This window comes from Haemorhous mexicanus, chromosome 5, assembly GCF_027477595.1.
Source record: "Haemorhous mexicanus isolate bHaeMex1 chromosome 5, bHaeMex1.pri, whole genome shotgun sequence".
Lineage (NCBI taxonomy): Eukaryota > Metazoa > Chordata > Aves > Passeriformes > Fringillidae > Haemorhous > Haemorhous mexicanus.
Genome location: NC_082345.1, coordinates 65,416,914 through 65,437,882, shown reverse-complemented (window position 1 = coordinate 65,437,882; position 20,969 = coordinate 65,416,914). Strand labels below are relative to the sequence as shown.

The window sequence follows — 20,969 nt, the reverse complement described above, 5'->3', positions numbered from 1 at the left end:
AGATCTTTAAGTGGTGTTAGGTATATTTGAAAATTCTTCCCCTCCATCCATTCCCCTTCTCCTTTTAGCCCTCTGCCAGGGGTTGGAGTAGGGCAGATGATCTGCCAGCTCTGCCACTGCACTCTGCCAGGTCACAAAGTGTGGATTTGCAGCCCAGCATTCACTGTGACACTGATGTCACCGTGGACACCCTTGGGGAATGCTTCAAGGGTGCAGCTGATCCAATCTGGCAGTCAAAGGAGCAACTGGCTCTGGCAGTCCCCAGTTCCTGATCTATCTATTGCACCAGCTCTTATGCCTCAGGGAGCTGTTTCTGCCTGCCAGACAGGAGGAACATAACTCCCTTATTTTTTTGCTTTCTGTGTTACCTTTCTGACCATCAGCCATTTGGCTCAGGGGTCTGTGTAGAGGGAATCAGCATTAGAACATGGGAAGCAGCAGGACAAAAGAAGGAGGGGGAAGGAAGATAACAAGACCATTATTTTCAGTGGCACTTAGCCATTATTGTTAATAATTCTCCCACAAAAGAGGTGCGTATGATTCTCTGTCACATACTTTGAGAGTGCAAATGGTGGGTAAAAGTGGAATAAAAATCTGGAGCTCTTTTTCATGTCTTTGGACTAATACCCTCACACCAGCAAGTTCTTCATTTTTGCTGTTTGATCACTGCTGATCTATCCCTAAATATTACCCACCCCTCTGGCTGGGCAGTTACATATTTCCCTGATAACACTGCTGTGCTTTGGGATGTTATGAGAGGAGGAGCAATTTTGGAAGCTATTATGCAACTGATAGTAGAAAATACTTCTCAGCTCCCTAGTCCATCTGCACCAGCTCTAATATCTCAATATTTAATGCAATAGTTAATGCAATAGTTAATGCAATAGTTAACTACTGTCAGCAAAAGCAGCTGCACAAATGCCATTGCTACACAGCCAAGTTCATACCACGACCCAGCTGCGCAAGATTGAGTGAAACCAGTGGGAACTTTGACCCTTTTGGCTTCTGAAAATTTCCCCCACTAAAGCTGGGTCAAATAGCAATAGATAAATTCAAGAAAAGCTGAGCAGTCAGCAATAGAAACTTGCTGTACTTCGTTGATTCAATGAAAATGAAGCCATCGTGATTTCTGATGAAGAAACACAAAATTTAAGAAAAAGTTTTTGTCTTGACAAGGAATCTGGCCAGATGCACAAAAGAAGCCATTTTCAGGGAACTGAGAAGTGTCACAAGTACTTTGGACTATAACAAATTTGTGCATACATAAACTGGAGGAAACAAACAATACAATTCTGTAAAACTGAAAAAGTAGAGCTCAATAAAAGCAAATAACCTTCTCCCATTTTGCAGCCAGAAGAATGACTCTTATTACTTGTTAAATTATGATTATTAGCTTATTACTAGTCTTTCTACTCAGGCTTTTTTGGATCATAACTTTTATTTCTTTTCAGTCCTTGGTAACAGAATTGTGGGGCTAAATAAAGCTTAAAATTGATAGTGTGGGAATATGTGTGGTTAGATCGTTGTGTTCTGCTGAGAGCCAGCAGTTGCTTTAGCTTCATTGGTTTGTGTTAAGAAGGCAAATGAATGTCACAAAGACAGTTTTAAATTAGATAGAATCTGGCCAGTCACAGATCACAGATATGTAGAGACAAATGAATAAACATAACAATAGCTACAATTGAAGGCCTTATTCCTAAAAATAACTGAGACTACGCCAGCACAGCACTGAGGCATTGTGGCAAATCATTCACCATTCTGTATTATCAATTCATCAGGAGTTCAATATATTAGGTGTTATTACGTGGCTTCTGTTCAGCTCCTGAGCATATGCACTCAGGTAGGAAGCAGAAGATCTTAGAGAACTGGTGATAAAGGTTTTTCTAGCAAATGAATCCACTACCAATAGCTTTGAGTGGTTAAACTTAGCTGGGAAAAAACCCCATAACTGAAGTGATAGGACATTTGCCTAAAAAGATAATATTGTTTTAAGGAGGGAAAGGTAAAAAAGTAGAAATTGAGTCATGTCAATTATTTTTCCTAACAATATCAGATAAAATCTTTCTGATTTGTTGTTTTGAATACTCCTTTTTTTTTTTTAATTTGAGGCATAATTATATCTGGTAATAACGACAACAGACATGATGTTCAACTGAAATGTGTAGAGTCAGTTAAAAAGGTGTATTTTATAATCTCAAGCAAAGTATTTCTTTGTAAAGAACTCTGAAACTTCCATGTTTCACTCATAACTTTACTAAGAACAATTTTGTAAACCCCCAAGACCTTAATGGAAAGTTCTCTCCCATTTGGACAGATTCAGTGTTTGTAGAAATTAGGATAGGACTTTTGCCCTTTGGTCCTGAAATCAAAGGCACCTTTCCATGAATAGTATCAGAGCTGAAATAGTTTAGCACTAATCTCCTTTTGTGGATCCCTGCCAAGGTGCTGCTGCTGGTGTCATTTTGAGTGTACTCTTCAAGTGACAGTTTCTTTAAAGAGCCTTGAAAAGAAATCCAGAACATACATAGATAGATACATACATTTATGTATATATATTTATATACACACATACACACACACACACACACACACACACATATATATACACATTTATATCTATACAATTTTTTTTTTAAACTCTGTCCTCTGCTGGAGGTTAGAGTTGAAACAACTTATCCAAATTTTTGGAGACACAGGGAAAGCATGCTGGGACTAGAAAACATAGCCACGTGCTCTGATTTGAAGAACAGATGTCTGAGAATAGATTGGAACAAATGGAGATGTGGCATCTGGGTGTTTTATGTTACATGAACTTTGTTTGATTTGTCCACTCATGGACTGTTCATGGGTGGAGATAGCACCCACCCACCAGGAGATAACAGCTGATAGACTGTCCAGTTCCTAGGGGCACCTGAGATTTTCTGTACACTTGCAGATGCTTTCATTTTGCTTCAAAAACAGTTTGATCCAGCACAATATACCCAGCTGTGTTTACTCTGACTAATCTCTCAATGACTGCAGCAAAGGAAAAATGAGGCTGCTAAAGTGTAAAGATGTGTGCTTAAGGGAAGCTTAAGAGAAGCATGGTTATACCTCTGCTGCTAGAAGAAAAGGACAAAAAAACTTACTGATTGCATAAATTTTTGAAATTAAAGTTCCTCCAATTCATTGGGAGATGCTAGAGAAGTTCATCTGGACTTGATTCATCTTGCTTTAGAGTAAATTGACAGTAATGTTGCTTGACTAAACCTTGACAACAAGTTAATTTAGGACAATTTGTCTTACTATAGTACGGAGTGTCCTAAAACTATTCAACATTTGTTATTCTAATCCAACAATAATATTTGATAGGAACTTACATTTCCTCAAAAAATGTAGAATTTGTCCTACTACCATGCAATAGAATTTTTTCTGAGATAGGATAGCCAGAGGAAAAACTAGGGGTCTTTTTTCAAGCTTTGACTGTGAAGAGTTTAAGACAAGATTTTGCCTTTACTGTTTGTGTCTGAAACAGTTTTTTACCTTTCATTAGACATATGGCATATTGAGGTTTTTTTTCACCCACTAGGTGAGGACGTCTTTTACATTTTTCCTCATATTAGTGCAAATGGAAATAATATAAATTCAAAAAGGTTGGAAAAGACCTCCAAGATCATCCAGTTTAAACTCTGACTGCAGTGCTCACTAAACCACATATGGAAGTGCCATATCTACTAATTTTTTGAATCCTTCCAGGGCTGGTGACTATAACACTTCCCTAGGCAATCTGCTCCATTTAAATGCTTACAGGCCATATCTGAAAGAACATCTCCCTCTTTGTTCTTTTCCTGTCCTACAGTCACTATTCTTAAGAAATTCCAAACAAATTTTTCATGGAAGCTGATCTGTTTCTACCAAAGATTTTCCATAAAAATTACATTTCCAAAGTTAAATAGTTCAGAAAAAAAAAAAAAGTATTTTGTGCACTCTCTGCTTGGCAGATCTGTTTCCTTTGCAGTCAGCTCTATATTTATCTTAAATAAAACTGCAATGAGTAACAAATTTGTTTTTATTAACAGACCTTTCATAAACACAGCAAAATAAGAATTAATTAAATTCAAGTCCCTCCAGAGCATCTGCTGAACTGATCACATATTTCAGCTGTTGTACCTGGGCCCATCTTGTCTGAAATGGAATTGTCTTAAATTCTTATGGTGTCTCTGAATAGTCAGAATAGAATAGAACAGTCTGGTATGACTTGTACTTAGGGAAAAACATATCCATTTACTTAAGTAAATAAAGCCTCTACAAATGTACTCTTTTTATGTTTAATGTGATTACTGGTACATTTTATATATATACATCAAACAAGCTGCCTTGAAATAGGTACAAGCATCTGAAACATGATCACAATGAAGAAAATTAAAAAGTGGTTGAGGGGAAAATTACTCCCTCTAATGCTGCCACTACAGACTCATGCAGGTATAATTGACTATGTAGACATTTGCAAACCATGCTGTATAACTCGTTCACTACTGTTAGTAAATGGATGAACACAACACTGCCAGTATTTGTAATTTGCCTCCAAAATATTGAATGGTATGAGACAACACTCAGGAATAATTTAAGTAAGTATTTGATATAAGGAGCTATCATTTTTAAATTTACATGCTATTTAGAAAACCTGTCATTTCCTCAATATGGCAAACAATTAAAATTGTTTGTGACTTTTTTGTAAAATGCTGCAAGGGAGTTGAGACATTACCTAGTGAGATTTTTTTTATTCTCTATAAACCTTAAAATTCTTTAAATTCTAGAAAAATACAATGAAAATTGGAAAAATCCCACTAAAGGTTGGTTTTCATTGGATTACCTGAAAAAAATTAAGATGCTTTATAGGAGCCATTCTTTTCATTTTTTTTTTTTTTTAATACTGCTATAATATAACCAGGGCCTCAACAGATAGTTCAGCATTTCCTGACAATTCATGTATTCACCTCCTCAATTGACTAAACAGCTATAGGGCTAAGGCTACACTTCCAGAAGAGCCTTTGGATAAGTGTCTCCAAGATGCCCACAGTCTTCAGCACCACAGCAGATAAATAGCAGGACTAAGCAATAGCCAAAAATCTTAAGATTTTCAGATTTTTACCCATCAGAGAATCAACCATGGGTGCAATGATTCTAAGGAGATTTTATGTCACCATAGTGGACACACCAGGGCTTTTATTCCAGATTACTCCATGATTTAAACCCCCAGTTATGACACTTTTCACCAAAGTTCTAACAAATTATTTTATTCTTTACACAAAATCTAGATTTTAGGGACAGAAAATAATCTAAAAATCAGAGAAAAAAACTGTGTCTGCCAGGTCTAAAACATTCTACTTCAATCAATCCTCACACTCGAAATGGAGAGATGCATTTTATTAGGTCCTCCAGTCACGTAGAGAACATTGACAGGGATCATGCAATCACTGAATGTGAGGTAAATACAAGAAGTGTAGGATTAGATTCTACAGCAGAAGACTGTTTAGATTATTTGCAGTATATAAATATAACTGCATAGAATGAGTACAAAAGTATGAAAATAAAATCTAAAAAAAGGAAAAATAAAGAAATAAGAAAAAATCATAAACGTAAGAAAATAAAACCCATTTATTTCTAAACTGCATTCTGAAAACACAATATTTTTTAGATTCTAATGTGAAGCACAAGAGAGAGCAAACAAGTGAATGTGGGAATATAATTAATATATTTTTAAAAATTTTGTTGTTGCATGTGTTTCCAGGGAAGTTTGGAGCACCTAATTTATAAAAACTACGTTTTACGAAGAAATTTTTAAAAAAGGAAAGAAACAAAATCAGAACATAAGATTTAAAAATAATGAGTATTCAATAACCAGAAACCATATGTCCTGGGGAGGTGAAAAAAGAGAAAAAGAGTACCTTTTTTACTGCTTTGCTGATAAGATTGTCTCCAAGTGGTATTAGAACTCCTCCAAAGATAGCCAGGACACCCCCGATGATGGCCCCAGTGAGGAGCCCACAGTTTCTGTTACAGCCCATTCCTCTTTTCTGTTAGGGTACAGGTAAACAGTGGACAAATACTCTTGCTGTAAGGCTTGATGGCTTTTCCTCTCTTCCTGGTCCAGACAAACACACTGATCTTCCTCAGAGAAGCTGCTAATATAAGCAGAAAGTGAACAAAAATATCAAATTCCAAAGCTCGAAGTACAAAGTACATGACATGAAGCAGGTAGGAAGATAACAAGACAAACCAAACCAGCCCATGGCCATCTGCTGGCAAAAATGCACCAAAAAAAAACAAACCCAAACAAACTAAACAAACAGAGAAAGTTGCAGGTACCTTTGGCTTATTGCCAATTGCTTATTACATATGATTATCTTCATTCCAGTTGCCTAAACAAAGTGGTAAGTTTTATTAATTAGGTGGGGTGTTGTTGTTTTTTTTTTTTTTTTGCCTCTGTTGCATTAGGGCAAGCTGACGTTGTTATTATTCATATGACATTCTCCCTGATGTAGACATCTTTAAATCTCCCTCTGCCAAAGAAGGAGGCTATAGATAGCTCTGCTTTTGTCTCAGCCTGCCAGGCCCACAGCTCCCGCCTCAGGCAGAAGCAGGAGTGACACTGCTCTGGCATCAGCTCCCCTGGCTCCTTCTGCCTTGTGCCACTAAGAACGTCCTCAACTCAATCAGAGTTTTTAAAGCAAGACTAGAGCTCAATCCTGGAAAGAGGTACTACCTGTAATTTCAAGATTATTCAGTCTCAGAAGAAAAATGTCTGTGTTTAGTCATGGGAAAATAAGATTTGCTGGTCATATATGTTAATATGTCTTACAAACTGGTCCCTAGTGAAAGGGGTGGTAAAGAAAATCAGAATGACACTAATGCTGAAGTGGTAAAATATAAGCTCCCAGTGATATTTTTTCAGATTTTTTATTGTTTATGAATAATTGAGACAAAGAGCTGCCTAATTTGCAGTTTATTCTTTATGATTATGAATTAATCAAATGCACAGAATTTCCAAGTTGGTTATTTGCTTTAGACCTCCAGTTAACAAAAAGTCTGCCCTTCTCTGTTTTAGATGTCACTGTCCATGTCCTTTTTATTCTTACTAATTCCTGTTTGTTGACATGTTGTGAACATCTCTAAATCAATTTTAAAGCAGGCAATAGTTAATCACAGTTTCAGTTTCAAGAGTTAATTACACAGTCAAGGCCAAACATAGAGAAAAGAAAAACAGAAAGATGAAGTGGAAGAACAACTCAACCAGTTTGCTCATGAAGACTAAAGTACCAGAAGGACTTCATTAATTTCTAAATATTAAAGCAGCTACAGGAACTGCGTGTGTTCTGTTTCCTTAATCAGTTACATGATCTTTTTATCACATAAAGGATGTACAACATGCCCTAACAGATTAGGTACCATGGTCAGCGGGCCACTGATGTGTCCTCCCTTGTCATCCCAAATTCAGTTATGTCACATCTCTACCTGGCACCAGACCCCTCCCTTTAACTGCATTGGAAACCCACCTTCTGCCTGCTCTTGAGCAGGTTATGGCTCCCTTGCCTTTAACAGTGTCTATTTCTGTACATTTGAGATCTTTTGGTATGTGAAGAATTTCTTCTTGGATGTTTTTAAGCAGAGTGACCAGAATGTTTGCAGTCTTGGGTAAATATCCCTACTGTCCTTACTACAAAAGTCAGCCTGTCCATCCACCTGCCACCAGGTCATTCCATGAGGTTCCAATCCAAAGCCATTAAAGGCTTTTTGATGGACTGGATGTGTTTAACCACAAATTTCAAAGCATATTTAAGTTAGAAATTTATAAGACTTGAGAAACTTTGAAGTGAAAACCACCAAGACCAAATCTCTTATGGCTGTAGCCAGGCTGAGATCAGGATCTTCAGTTTGGCAAAGACAGAACGCTAAAAGGCAACTAATTGGGTAGGTGGTGTGGGCATTTGAAAATCTGATTGCTGTTACACATTGTAGCAAATCTGAGGAAAAGCAGATATCCTCAATTAAATCAAATTCTGAAAAGTTCCTAACTCTGATTTTTCCCCCAGTACAAGAAGATTTTTTTCCAGTCTGGAAACACACACTTTAAAATTTAAAATGAAAATTAGTTCTTTCAGAAATATTTAAGAGGGTCTTTCAGCATCATCAGACTTTTTACTTACATACTGAAGATTTTCAAATTTCACAGCAATACACTTTTCACCAAAATACATTTCCACCTAAGTTTCTACAAGCTGTTCCAGTCATTTAATATTTTTTTTTTTTTTGGCAGACTAGGCATCTTTCGTGAGCACTAACAATAAACAGTAAAAAAGCAAGTGACTGCTAACAACTTGTGTCTATTCCAAGCTTCTGCAAATTGAAAAATATTCACCCTTCTCCCACCAAAAACAATGTAATAGCAGTCTAGACATCCCAATTTATGCAATTCAAATTAGAAATTACAAAACTGTGAGTGAAGAGCACTCACACCACAACACTCAATTCATTTAGAAGTCAACATACTATTCTCATCTATTAGAACTGAAATTAAAATATGAAAATTAAGTAGAAATTTCCAATAAGAATGCAGTTTCTGGGAATTTATATTCAAGTGAAAATTACATACCTTAACCAGAATAGAAAGTACCATAACAAAATTAGCTATGGTCAATGAGGCTATTGGATAGTTTAGACTCAGCTTTGACTACAGGATTAAGAAGATTATTCACCCCATTCTAGAGCAGTGAGTATGAACTTTTTAATAAAGTTTCAAAGATCCTTAACAGAATATTACTTAATAACAATGAAAATGGTCCATTCAAATCTCTGAAAGACAATTTATAAGCAACTGAATAGAAGGAAAGATGAAAAATGTTATTAAATTCTTTCTTCACTATTTAACTTAGACTTCTGTACATATCAGCTTAAAGCAAGCCCTTATAAAATACAATTAATCTCTTTATATATTTGATAGTCTTTGAAATTATAGTTTCAAGTTTTTAGCTGCAATAGTGAATGCTAGAAAATTTTCTTTAAATTATATTTTTTTATAAATTCATATGACTCCAAAACTGTATTTTCAAGAATATTAAATATCAAAAGACAGAACACTTGGGTAAGCCATACTGAACATAAAACACCGCTGTTATCATGGTAACAAAGCATTTCACTAATCCATGTAAAATGTCTCTTTCTTGCAGGCAGCTTTGTAAAATCCTTCCATTTTATTTTGCATTAAAAAGAAATATTCTCTAGAGTTTCCACCCAACTGACCTTAAAAGTGTTCTTGAGGAAAACCCTCTGATTTTAAACGTTGTATCGTATGACTCACCTTGGAGAAGGGCGACTGATTTTTCAGCTGAACACACAAGTACTTAGCACATGACTTGCATCAAGTTACCAGGAGACAAGCAGCTAAAGCTCCCCACCAAGCACATAGGCTGTGAACTGGGGGGGGGGAGTGTTTATATATTCCAAGAGACGTCAGTTCCCTCTTTATCTTTTTTTTTTTTCCAGAAGAAAAAGTAAAGTTGCACTGCTGCTGGGGGAAGGGGTTATTTTTGCAGCCTGACTAAAAGCCACTACCTACATCTCGTGGTAGGATACTTAGTGACTGCAATCTTTATCCAAGTTTGATCCAAGTGAGTCAAAGGTCAAGCTGACAAAAGGGTAACTTACTTACTTGGTTTCTGGTCACTTCTTCTTTCATATCTGCATATTTGTATTTTCAAGTAGATAGTGTATTTCAAGTAGTGTATGATAGTGTATTTTCAAGTAAGAAAAAATCAGGAAATTTCAGAATATTTTGGATAGGACTTTTTTCAGGTATCAGATACAATGTTTCCTTGCCAAGTGCTAAGACTGTTCCTATTTTACTGGAAGTTCAATGAACACCATACCAAAAGCTTCTCTTTCTGAATGTATCTAAAAAACCATTTATTTTTACATTGACCTCTCTATCAACCCGTGTTACTCCTTCACAATTTCCACTATTAAACAATACCAGTTTGACAAGCTTTTGCAGAAATATTTTTTAAATACCTGTTTATCTCAGGTGAATTCAATGAATGTATTGTTTTAAAAGATTCTTCTGGCAGCAGCAAGAGAAAGTGACTTTCATTAGGCTTAAATATGAGAGAGAAAAAATATTTCTAAAAATAGATTCTTAGGTCCAGACTCATGGTACAGCGCTGAATAGTTTGCAAGTCACAGGTTTAGTATTTTCTATCTGTTTTGACTGACTGCTGTTCTGTTATTTTATGTTACTCTACTTGGAAGCTTAGCTTTTGTAGGAAAATCTGCCTTTTTCTAATCTATTTCTGCTAATTAAATCTCAGGTCGATGAAAATTAATAAATTTGAGGTTTTTGCCTCCTAGTAGTGAAGGCTAGACTGAAAGTGAGCCTGGTCATTTGAAAACAACTTTTTGTGCAGTTTTCAGTACAAGGCCAGTTGCCAGAGCAAGCCTGTGACCCTGAATAACTCCGGCTTCTCATCCTTGAAAAGTGTAGAAATTTTGTTTTCCTCTATTTTCTAATTAAAGAGGGACGTTTAACTGCTCAAAAGTTCAGCAGTCCTCCACACTGTGCTTGCCATGAGCTACTTTTATTGTTACTAATTGTTTCTATCATACATGTCCTCCTCGGAGGGTCTCCTGAGGATGTTCTTGTTTGGGATCCTCCTTCAGTGCTGCCTGTGGAGAGGTTCCCTACCATGCTCATTTTCTCTGTTTGCAGCATGTGGGAGTCAGTGTGCACCCTTCATGAGGGAAACATCTGGGGTTTTTGTTGGAATCTGCCACTTTCAATGTAATGTTCTGTTTTCAACACATGCATGCTGAGCTGTACCACCTAATGTTATGATTTACAATATCCTACCATCATCCTGCATAAGCAAAATCTGTTCCAGCAGCAGTGCTTGGCAGTGAAATGAGGACTGCCTGGTTCAACTGCAGAAACAAGCTAAAAGAACAGGAATCTGAGAGAGAAGCTGTAAACTTTTGGATGACAGTAATTTCTGTTTCTTAAAAACAAACTAAAACAAACCAAAACAAACCACAAGTATTTAATGGTCCTGTGTCCTCTGATTTCATATCAGAGTTCAGAGGTTGCAGAGAAGAGAGTAGAGACACACAGCAACAGAAGGAGGACACGAAAACAAGCAGTTGTGTACTTCATGAGAGTCCCCAGAGGTGCAACAATTGACAAACTGTCCCACAAGGAAAAGTTGTCAAAAAGGAGAAACAGAGTAAATGACTCTCACATGCCTCATGAAGACACAGAGACCTCCAGGAAGCAGAAAATGGGAAGTGCTGTTGTTATTTCCAAATGAAGACCACATGCATTTTCTGGGTTAAGCATATTACTGACAAGAAAATGCTGAAGAGCTGAGTGCTGTTCATGGCTTTTATACATATCTCATAGAGGGCCCTTTCAAAAACACTTTATTCAGGGTGCTTTCCTATATGTCTTCAGATTCCTAAACAGGTTATATTTCCCTTTTCTTCCTTTTCTTCTTTTTTTTTTTTTAATATTGAAGATCCATTCTATCAGACATACCGTTATGGTACGTACAATTTGAATTTACAAGATGATTACATAAATATTCCCACATTCCTGTAGGAATTCTTTGCTGTACAGTACAGCACAGCACGAGTGTATATTCCTGTGTTTCCCAGTAATTACACTCAGAATTTTTCTTCAACTGCCCATCATGAAGCTTATAAAAACTAGTGTTTACATTAATTCTTTTTCAGATGTGGAAATGTTAACATATGTTAGATGATGTCGGGAAGCAAATTAGCTCCAGGAAAGTCCTGTCTCCACTTCTGCACCCTCTGAAAATTTTAAGGACATTAACTGTTAAAAAACACCCAACAAAATCTACTTTGTAGTTGTTAGGTAAAATGCCAGCCCCTGGGGCAAAAGATTAGGCTACAACTCTCAGCATCTAAAACATGTTTTTCAATAAGCTTTTGGGGGCTCTCCCTGATTTTGAGACAAATTATATTAACCTGCTTTCCATGGTAAATTAAAGCACAAATTTATTGTTTATCCAGGTTATTCTATTAGCATCATTTTATGTGGCTTCTATTGTCTCTACTGAAAATCCTGTTGTCATCACTCAGTGGCTCTCTGGCTTCTTCACAGGAAGTGTAAAAGTCTCACAGGAAGGGTTGTACCTTGCTCAGTAGTGAAAGATTAAATCATTAAACCTGCTCCCCTCAAAAGAAAACAGAGCATACACACACACACACTCAAAAAAAAAAAAAAAAAAACAACATCAAAAAACCCCTTTGGCTTTTGTCCCCAAATAAGCTCTTTCTGATTCAACACACTCGTGTTCACCCATGTGCCCTTAGTTCTACTGAGAAGGAGAGTGATGAAAATGAATCATCTGCAGAAGAAAAAAGAAAATATGCAATATGCCACAGCTGGGTGAGACTTCTGCCTCTCTCTGTGTGCTGGAGATACTATGAGGTATTACTTTATAGGGAGAGATACTCTGTATTCATGAAAGATAATTTGATTTCCTAAGGGAATTAAAACCTCTCGTGCACTATGTGATGTGTATCACATCATCACATAGTGCACGAGAAGCAATCCATGAGCTATCCACTCAGACCAGCTTCAACAGTTCACTGCACTTCCACTTCACAAGAGCCATCCAGGGTGAGCATGGCCTATCTTCAGGTATTTCTCATGAAGAACATGAATATAGAACACACAAATTATGAAATAATAGTACAGAACTAATATCATTCCCAAATTCCATATTCACTATTTCTGTCTCATCTGTTCTCACAGTGACTGCTATTTTGTATGACCAGATTTTCCAAAAGCCCCAGGATAGAACAGAGTTTTATAGGTCAGGTCACATCACATAAAAGAAGGAAGAGCAAAGATATCTTAGTTGTTGCAGTTTTCCTTTTTCTATCTTATCTATACAGCTCTAAAATAATAGAAAGGCATAGCTTCATGTTATGTTTTTTCTTGTTTAAGTTAGCTACAAATATTTGTTACTGCTAAACTTATCCAGCTAAAAGCAGGCACCCGGAGACAAATTAATTTCTTTTCCTCTCGCTAGAGATGAGTGAACATAAAATAAACTTTAAAATAAAAGAAAGGCGTAGTTTCATGTTATGTTTTTTCTTGTTTTAGTTAGCTACAAATATTTGTTACTGATAAACTTATCCAGCTAAAAGCAGGCACCCGGAGACAAATTGATTTCTTTTCCTCTCGCTAGAGATGAGTGAACATAAATCATTTCAAGTACTTAAAATCTCTTCTTAGACAAGGCTATACAGAATCATAGAATCATGCAATCATTAGTGTTGGAAAAGATCTCCAGCCTTTGACCAAGTACCCCCATGTTCACTAAACCATATCACAAGGTGCTACAGCTACTTATTTTTCAACAGTTCCAGGTAGTGCATATCTTTTAGAGGTACTGATGCTTGCCCTTTAACTGCAAAGCATCTAAACAATGGGCTTAAGTTAGGCATTTAATGATTAGAATGATAATGCTAGAACAATTCCACGCCAAGTCCCCAAAGAGGTCTTTAATTTCCTCTCCACATCAGTGCACCATACTCACAGTACCAAAACAGCTGTACAAGGTTCTGGTAAATGCATACAGATTATGAAAAAAAATAGAAAATTCAAGAAGAAGAGCTCAAAATATTTACCAGCTGGCATTAATGGAAAGTTTGGACAAAGACTGCAGACATGGGATTACACATTTTTGCTCGGCTCACGTTTCAGGTTTTACTGCAGGTGTGTTGGCCTTCAAGGATTGCCAGTGCATGCCCTGAGTCATACTCCAGCCACTCATATCAAGCATTATTCAACCTCCTGAAAAAAATATCCTCCCCAACATGCATTAATACCTTATTTCTCCTCACAAGAGTTTGGAAAACTCTTATCAAACTGCTGTGTAGCTCCTTCATTACCCACCAGAGACTCCCAGCCGTAGCTTTCCCAGCTCTGTTAAGTGTTAGGTCCTAAGGTGCTGTCCCTTGTGGTTCCCAATGTGTCCTGACGATATGGAAAAACATCCTAAAATACCAGTGGCTCAGGCCAGCTTGGCAGCAGTACGGTGGAAAGAGTGTGATATATTTGGCTCCAGCCACTGATGAATTCCTCTGTCAAACTGTAATGAAGCTCTTTAAGGGGAAAATGGGTGATGGAAAACTCAGCAATTGCTTCAGGCTTTTGCCCAAATATATTGCTTTTTGGGCTCTTCTTCACTGATTGTGGCATGCATAAGCTGCTGCCTTTCTCAGTCCTCAAAATCACTTTTAAAATTTGTTTTCAAGTGATTCTAGCAGAGGGATTAAGTTAAGAAATCCCAAGAGCAGCAGGGATAGACCAGACTGATTCATCCAGTCCTGTGGGTTCATGTGAGAATAACTCAGAATATAGATAGGAGGAAACTTAGCAAAACATAATCCAATAGAGAAATTGTAATATTATAACATAGACTTGTTGTGAGTCTGGAACAGTGAAGGGCAATGAAAATATCTTACTGAAAGGGGTTGGACAATTAATGCTATTGAAACCTAAGTGTTGCCCCAAAAATTATAATTCATCACCCAATGTGCAGTGAGCCAATCACACACAGAGCCAAGGGCTTCGTTATTTCATAGTTGCACAAAGATGGCAATTGTGTGGTGAATCCACAAAGCAAATCCACTATCACCCTAAGTAAAAACAATAAAGACTCTTTATATGCTGTTAATTTTAATATGTTCTGGTTATCTAATATATTCAGTGCTTAGTATTTGACTATTTCTGGGTTGTGCTGAGCTGGCTTCTTATCTTGGATGGCCTGGTGCCCTGCAATAGCAGATCCTTCCTCCCAATCTTTGTTACTCCCCTGGGTCTATGACATTTGAAGTGGGTCAGGTCCTGAAATGTAATAAGGTAATGCTACTGAGAAAAAAAATTTGTCTTAGACATCACAGGGAGGGCACAGAGAGGAGGCTCCAATGGCAGGAGGCAAAAATTTTAAAGCAACCATCTTCTGAAAGTCAGGAGAAATTTAATAAATCTTGTCCCTACTTGGATATATTCCACTTCTTGCAAAACTCTTCTCCTTAGATCAGAAGTCACAGAATAATGGAGTAATTCTAAAATCTTTCACTAGTGCAATACCTGGTTGAGAAATAGTCACCATAGTGAATCATCCCAGACAATGCCAGTGGTTTTGAAGAATGACTGGGTAGTCCTTATGTTAATTTTTGCCTACCAGCTACACTTTAATTTTGTCTCTGTAATAATTAGGAGCAACATATGTACAGGAGATTTTTTCCACTTGTGAAGATCTAAGTTTAAGGTCAACTTCTTGGTGACTTCTCAAGTACTGAAGACCTGTTAAATGACTGACACCCTTATCTTTCAGTTTACATGCTCCAGACCTGGAGACATGTCCTTGGTCTGAACAACACAGAGAAGCTCTTCCCTGGGCCTTCAGTCCAGCCTCAAACTGCAAAGCCAAGCCATCAGCCTACTGCTGGGGAAAGCCTTGCTCCCCATCAGACCAGCAGGAAAAGAAAGTTTTACTGAAGCTACCCCTGAGGCAGCTGCCAACTCCACTCAGGGAATCTGAATCGGTGTGGGAATTGAGAAAAACTTCTTGTGATAAAAAAAAGGATGTTTTTTCCCTTTTCTTCATATTTTTATTGAGAAGACATTTAATTACCTCAATAAAAGAATCATATGTAATTCACACACAGACAAAAAACAAAAACTCCAACACTGAAAAATAAAATTACCCTTGCCACAGGAGAATCCTTGGCAGCAGCTGAAGATCTAAAGAGATTATGAAAAATTGTGTAATATCATGGTGTATTGCGAAATATTAATGCTATGAAGAGCAGAGCAGTAGAGTAAGTGCTAGCAGTAATTTCTGTGAACTAGCAGTAAAGTAATGAGGGAAATAATAGATACCCTGAACTTCTCAGATCATGTAATTTTCATTTCCAAGATATGAAATTATTCTTTCAGATGAAAACATGTTACAGAAATATGCATATAACTATCAGTTACGGGGAAAAAAAAAAAGTAGTTGCAAAATACAGTAATTTAACCCAAACCCCTTACATTTCTGGTTGTGGCAATTTTCCTGGTTGTGGCAATTATATACGGGCTTCTGAAGTCTCACTTGAGGACAGAAAAAAACTCAAACAAACCAAGCAACTACCGACTACATATTTTTTTACATATTTTTTATGAGTAGGATATTTTTGCAAAGTTAAAAAAAATCCCCGAGCAATTATAGCTATTGTGTCAATTTTCAAGAAACTAAATCATTAAAATAGCATATGATTATGCTATATTTATTGGGTTGATCTCAGTACTTCCATATATAAATTAACTTATATTACTTCAGCATATTTATTATATATTACATATTTTTATATATGCACATAAATTATTATTTTAAAACTACACAGAAAGGCATATATATGCTTTTCCCCTCTAATTAATAATGATACAAATCCCATAATTAATCATTATTACATATAATAATTAATAATTGTATTTAATTAATAAATATTTTCATATATTCTTTTATATCAGAGTTATTAAATTTATACAGCCAAAAACTTGATATCTCTGTTCATATTTTTATAACATATGTATTGAGATGCTTATATAATAGACTTTCATATACAAGATAATGATTTGCAGGCAAATTTTTAATACATTTTTTGCAGTTAAACTTTCATTATATTTATTTCTAATTGCAATGTACAGTGAAATATTAGCAATATACAATTATTATCAATATATGCAAGTGAAATAATTTGATTACCAGTATATTTAGTCTTTATAAATTTTAGTGAATTGACTTTTCCTGGATTTATAAAGACTCAAGAAATAGAGGCTGAATAACATCTCTCTTTGCTTTCAACAACTAGCAGATAGGAGCATTTTGCAAGTTTTAGGATGCAATACTACACTTACAAGAAGTTTATACAATATCCAGCTGTGCGCTCAGAATCTGCCTCTAGCCCAGGAGCAGGGTCACATACCTGAATGGAGGGAGAGCTGCTCTCACAACTTTTGCTACAAGGAACTGCAGAGGTGCAGAAGAGCCTGCAAACTTACCTCCTCATCTACAGAAAATTAGAGTTGCTGTGGTGACCCTAAGCAGCCCTGCTGCCCAGTGCCCCACCACCCAGCTGATCTTGTATCAGCCACAAACAGAAAGTTGCACAGACCTTTTAAACTCCCTTGTAGGTAAACTGACTCAAGTGATAAGGAATTATGAAACCTCTAGCTCGAGATAATACCCTCTCAACACTTATGCTTCACAAGGAAGACCAGTTCAAAGAAATCTTTTCAGGACCAGCCCTTGCCTTTGGTCCCTTCAGCCTCTGCAATAAGAATTTGGAAGCAATGTATCAGGTCCTGTTGCCAATCCAGAACAAATTTCATTGACTTTGCAGTAACTCTTTGCAAACACAGTATAATCCCATTTAATCCCCACAAAGTACTGGAAGCAGGATAATACTTGTCATATTAGAGATAATTCTTCAGATTTGGGTTTATTATGTTTATTTACACCAAGCATAGAGACAGGTCAGGATGAGGGATCCCAGCTGTGAGTACAGCTGTTCAAATTCATGGGACTCTATAATATTTCCACAGGCTTTGCTTCAGAACTGGGTTGTCTAAATGAACATCTGAGCCAAGTGGCAGGGCTATTATCTCCTCTGCCTGCCTTTTGGTTTTTTGCTAAATCCTTTTATCATAGCAGTGCTGATACTTTTCTAAAATTATTAAATGATTAATAATTAAGCGTGGTGTTATTTTTTATTTGAACAGCCAATAGAGGACCTCCTTCCAGAAAGTTACAGCAAATAGCAACAGTTATCAGCCTGTCTGCCAAGTCATATTTAAGATAATAGCTGTCTCAGAGGATTATCAGGAACCTGCAGATGAGTCATTATGACGGGGCTATAAAACTTCATATGCACTAACTCAAGGGCCACTCCATGGCATAAACCTCTTAACCAATGAAAATTCTGCTTCTCTGAAGTTAGACAGAAATCAAGTGACAAGGAAAAGTTAAGAATTAAAAAACATTCCTGAAATTTGCATTAAGCTGGATATTATATGGCCTACCCTGTTATGCTGTAAATGCTGTTGTTCTAACTTAGATCTTCTTGGAGTCCTGTTGATTGCTTCCTGTGTGCCTTTCACAGCTGCAGCCTCCAGCTTCTTGCCAGACTTGTGCCTTCCTTTCTACATGTGCTTCCTTTTACCCCCTTTTCCTTCTCTGAGAACCTCCTCCCGCCTCCAGCTCTGTCTCTCACCTTCCACCCTATCATCTCAGCAGTCGCTCCTCCACCAAGCATCTCCCCTACTTTGTCTCCTCCCTCCTTGGATTACCCCTTAGTTTTTTTCCCTGCTCTTCCAGAATTTACTGCTTTCCATAAATTCTGTCCTTGTTCCTTGCCATTAACATTTATAGTTCCCCAATCTCCCTTGATACTTTTTTTTTTCTTTCTTCTATTTCTCTTTGTTTTCCTCTGTATGAAGTTCTGGTATTTAAACTTCTCATGCCATCAGTTAATCAAAAGGCTGGTTGCAAATGAAAACCATATTTATCAGTGCTCTTTGGTACACAGAGAAGTCTTACCTGGAAAAGCTAGTTATAAATAATAATTTCAGTTTGATAACTTAATACTGTATTATTGTTTGTGTTCCTTCCTAAAGCCTCAGAAGAGCAGAGCCCACAGTATTTCTACCCATTATCTATTTTCTACCCAGCTGCCATTTAACACTCTTTTTGATGTCCTCCCACTTCTAAGAAAATGAACACTGAGTAGCTTCAGCCATACAGTGAAGAATAAAAGAGAAAGAAGAGAAGAAAAGAAAAAAGGAAAAAGGAAAAGGAAAAGAAAAGAAAAGAAAAGAAAAGAAAAGAAAAGAAAAGAAAAGAAAAGAAAAGAAAAGAAAAAAGAAAAGAAAAGAAAAGAAAAGAAAAGAAAAGAAAAGAAAAGAAAAGAAAAGAAAAGAAAAGAAAAGAAAAGAAAAGAAAAGAAAAGAAAAGAAAAGAAAAGAAAAAAGAAAAGAAAAGAAAATTTTATTCCCCTCTTACCTGCACCAGAACTGGGAGAGGATCTGAGATGAGGCTGGGAAAAGCTCAGAGTTTTCTGAATACAGTGCCAGGCAGGTTCAGTGGTAAAGCAGGCATACTGGGCTACCAAAACCAGTGCCGTGCCCTTCCTTCCAACCCACAACAGCTAGAAAGGAAATGGGATGTATCATTCATCTCTTTCTTATGATTTGAGAAGTCAGAGCACTCGTTAGTGTTTAGCATTAAAAAAAAAAATCCTTAAAATTATATAGGATAAAGATTACAGAATTGTAAACATGTCGTCACAACATGAAACACCCCAGGCATGCTTGTGGCAAAGCACACACCCTCTGTATAATTATACTCAGGCTTCTCTGTTTTAGGCAAAAAGTAACAATAGTCACTTATCAGATTCTCAAAATGGTATTGGAGAGGATTCAGCAGGACACTCCCAAGACTTTCTGGGTAGTAGAAGCCATAGGATTGCAGACACATAAATGCTTAGTCCCTCCAGTTTCTGGAAACTATTTCGTCCATGCTGCACTCTGCTCTATTAGTGTTTTTCTAGTTAGTTTTTTGCCCGTCTGTCTCTCATAACTCCTTTTCTCATTCTGAAATTCTAGCTCAGAGTTCTCTTCCTTTCCCTAAATCTTACTACCAGGCTCTCTACCCTCCTCTTCTCAGAGGATAAATCTTTACCATATTAGAACAGTATGTCTAAAAGTCTTGTGTGCTCATTCCAGCATTGCACATTCATGCAGTGAGGAAGCTCTTTTTCCTGCTGTACTACTGCATGTGGGATTGTTTTACCAGCAGTTACACATTCTAGGTCTTACTGAACATTGTATTTTCTGAAGTCTGTGTGCCCAGGGGACACATGGATACCTATCAGATGATATCTCTAAGGATATCTGTGATGCCTCTGACTACAGTTTAATGTGCCCTGAGTTCTAGTGCACACATGCCTAAATGAAATGTGCACATTCCAGTAACTTGTATGGATCTCCTTAAAAGAGACAGAAACAACAGCAGATCCTGGTATATTGATTCATCATCTGCATGTAATAAGAAGAATTTTTTGTCTTGGTATGACAGGCATATGTTGAGTCATGAGCTGGTGAGCTTTGTGAGGAGATATTTTCTTGAATAGTAAATGTGAGGACATATTTTCCTGTGGATTATTTACTTTCCTTTGACCTAGTAAAATGTGAAGGCCGTCCTCTGTCAAAAATATTTTATTTTTGACCAACAAAATATGTTATGCTTGTTTTCATGTTAACATAAACATACATTCTGGTGCCTTGTTTCGATTTCAAAGAATCTACCTGAAGCTTAGTGGCAAGCTGAGCTTTTTTTGCCTCTTGCAACCTTGCCTATTGCCATTTTCCACCATGCAAGCACCCTGCAAAATGCTACCTTTTTCCTTGGAAAATTCCATGTGTGCCTCACTGAAATGCATGTGGCTGGGAGGACGTGTGCCTGCCTTTGGAATGGTGTTGTGATTCCTTGCAGAGCCATACTTTTCATACCATCCAGATTCCTCACCGGAAGAACACAGCAGGAATACAGACCTAATTCTTTGGCATGCTGCCACGCTGGGAGTACTGACTAAAGCTTTCTGAGCTTTCTGAGGTGCTACAGATCTTTTTGATGTGGCTACTGCTTTTCTATGGAATCTTCCCTGTCTTAGGATCAAATTCATCCATGAACAGACTCCCACTTTTGCAGCTATCCCTCCTCTAAATGCCATTTCCATACTTCATGTTTAATTCTCGTTGTATACCGGGTGTGTATCGAGTGAATCCAAAGCTTTTAAAGGAATTTCATGATTTCAGAAATAGCTCCTACTCAAACTCACGAGGCCTTAGAAGG

At 37.0% G+C, this 20,969-nt stretch overlaps 1 protein-coding gene across 7 annotated transcripts in view; it reads right to left on the bottom strand.

The window, feature by feature from the left end:
• Nucleotides 1-19,310, bottom strand: part of CD36 (CD36 molecule) — a 36,404-nt gene extending 17,094 nt beyond the window's left edge. The window contains exons 1-2 of one of the 7 annotated variants that reach the window (XM_059847438.1): nt 19,119-19,310; nt 5,928-6,164 (exon numbers count right to left, since the gene is read on the bottom strand). In XM_059847438.1, coding sequence (XP_059703421.1) covers nt 5,928-6,047 — 120 coding nt within the window. In that variant the 5' untranslated portion in view covers nt 6,048-6,164; nt 19,119-19,310. Of the gene's footprint in view, nt 1-5,927; nt 6,165-9,337; nt 9,495-13,893; nt 14,033-18,139; nt 18,324-19,118 lie in introns of those variants that run through there. The other 6 variants (XM_059847433.1, XM_059847439.1, XM_059847437.1 and 3 more) reach the window with 6 other exon arrangements.
• Nucleotides 19,311-20,969: the final 1,659 nt, after the last annotated feature.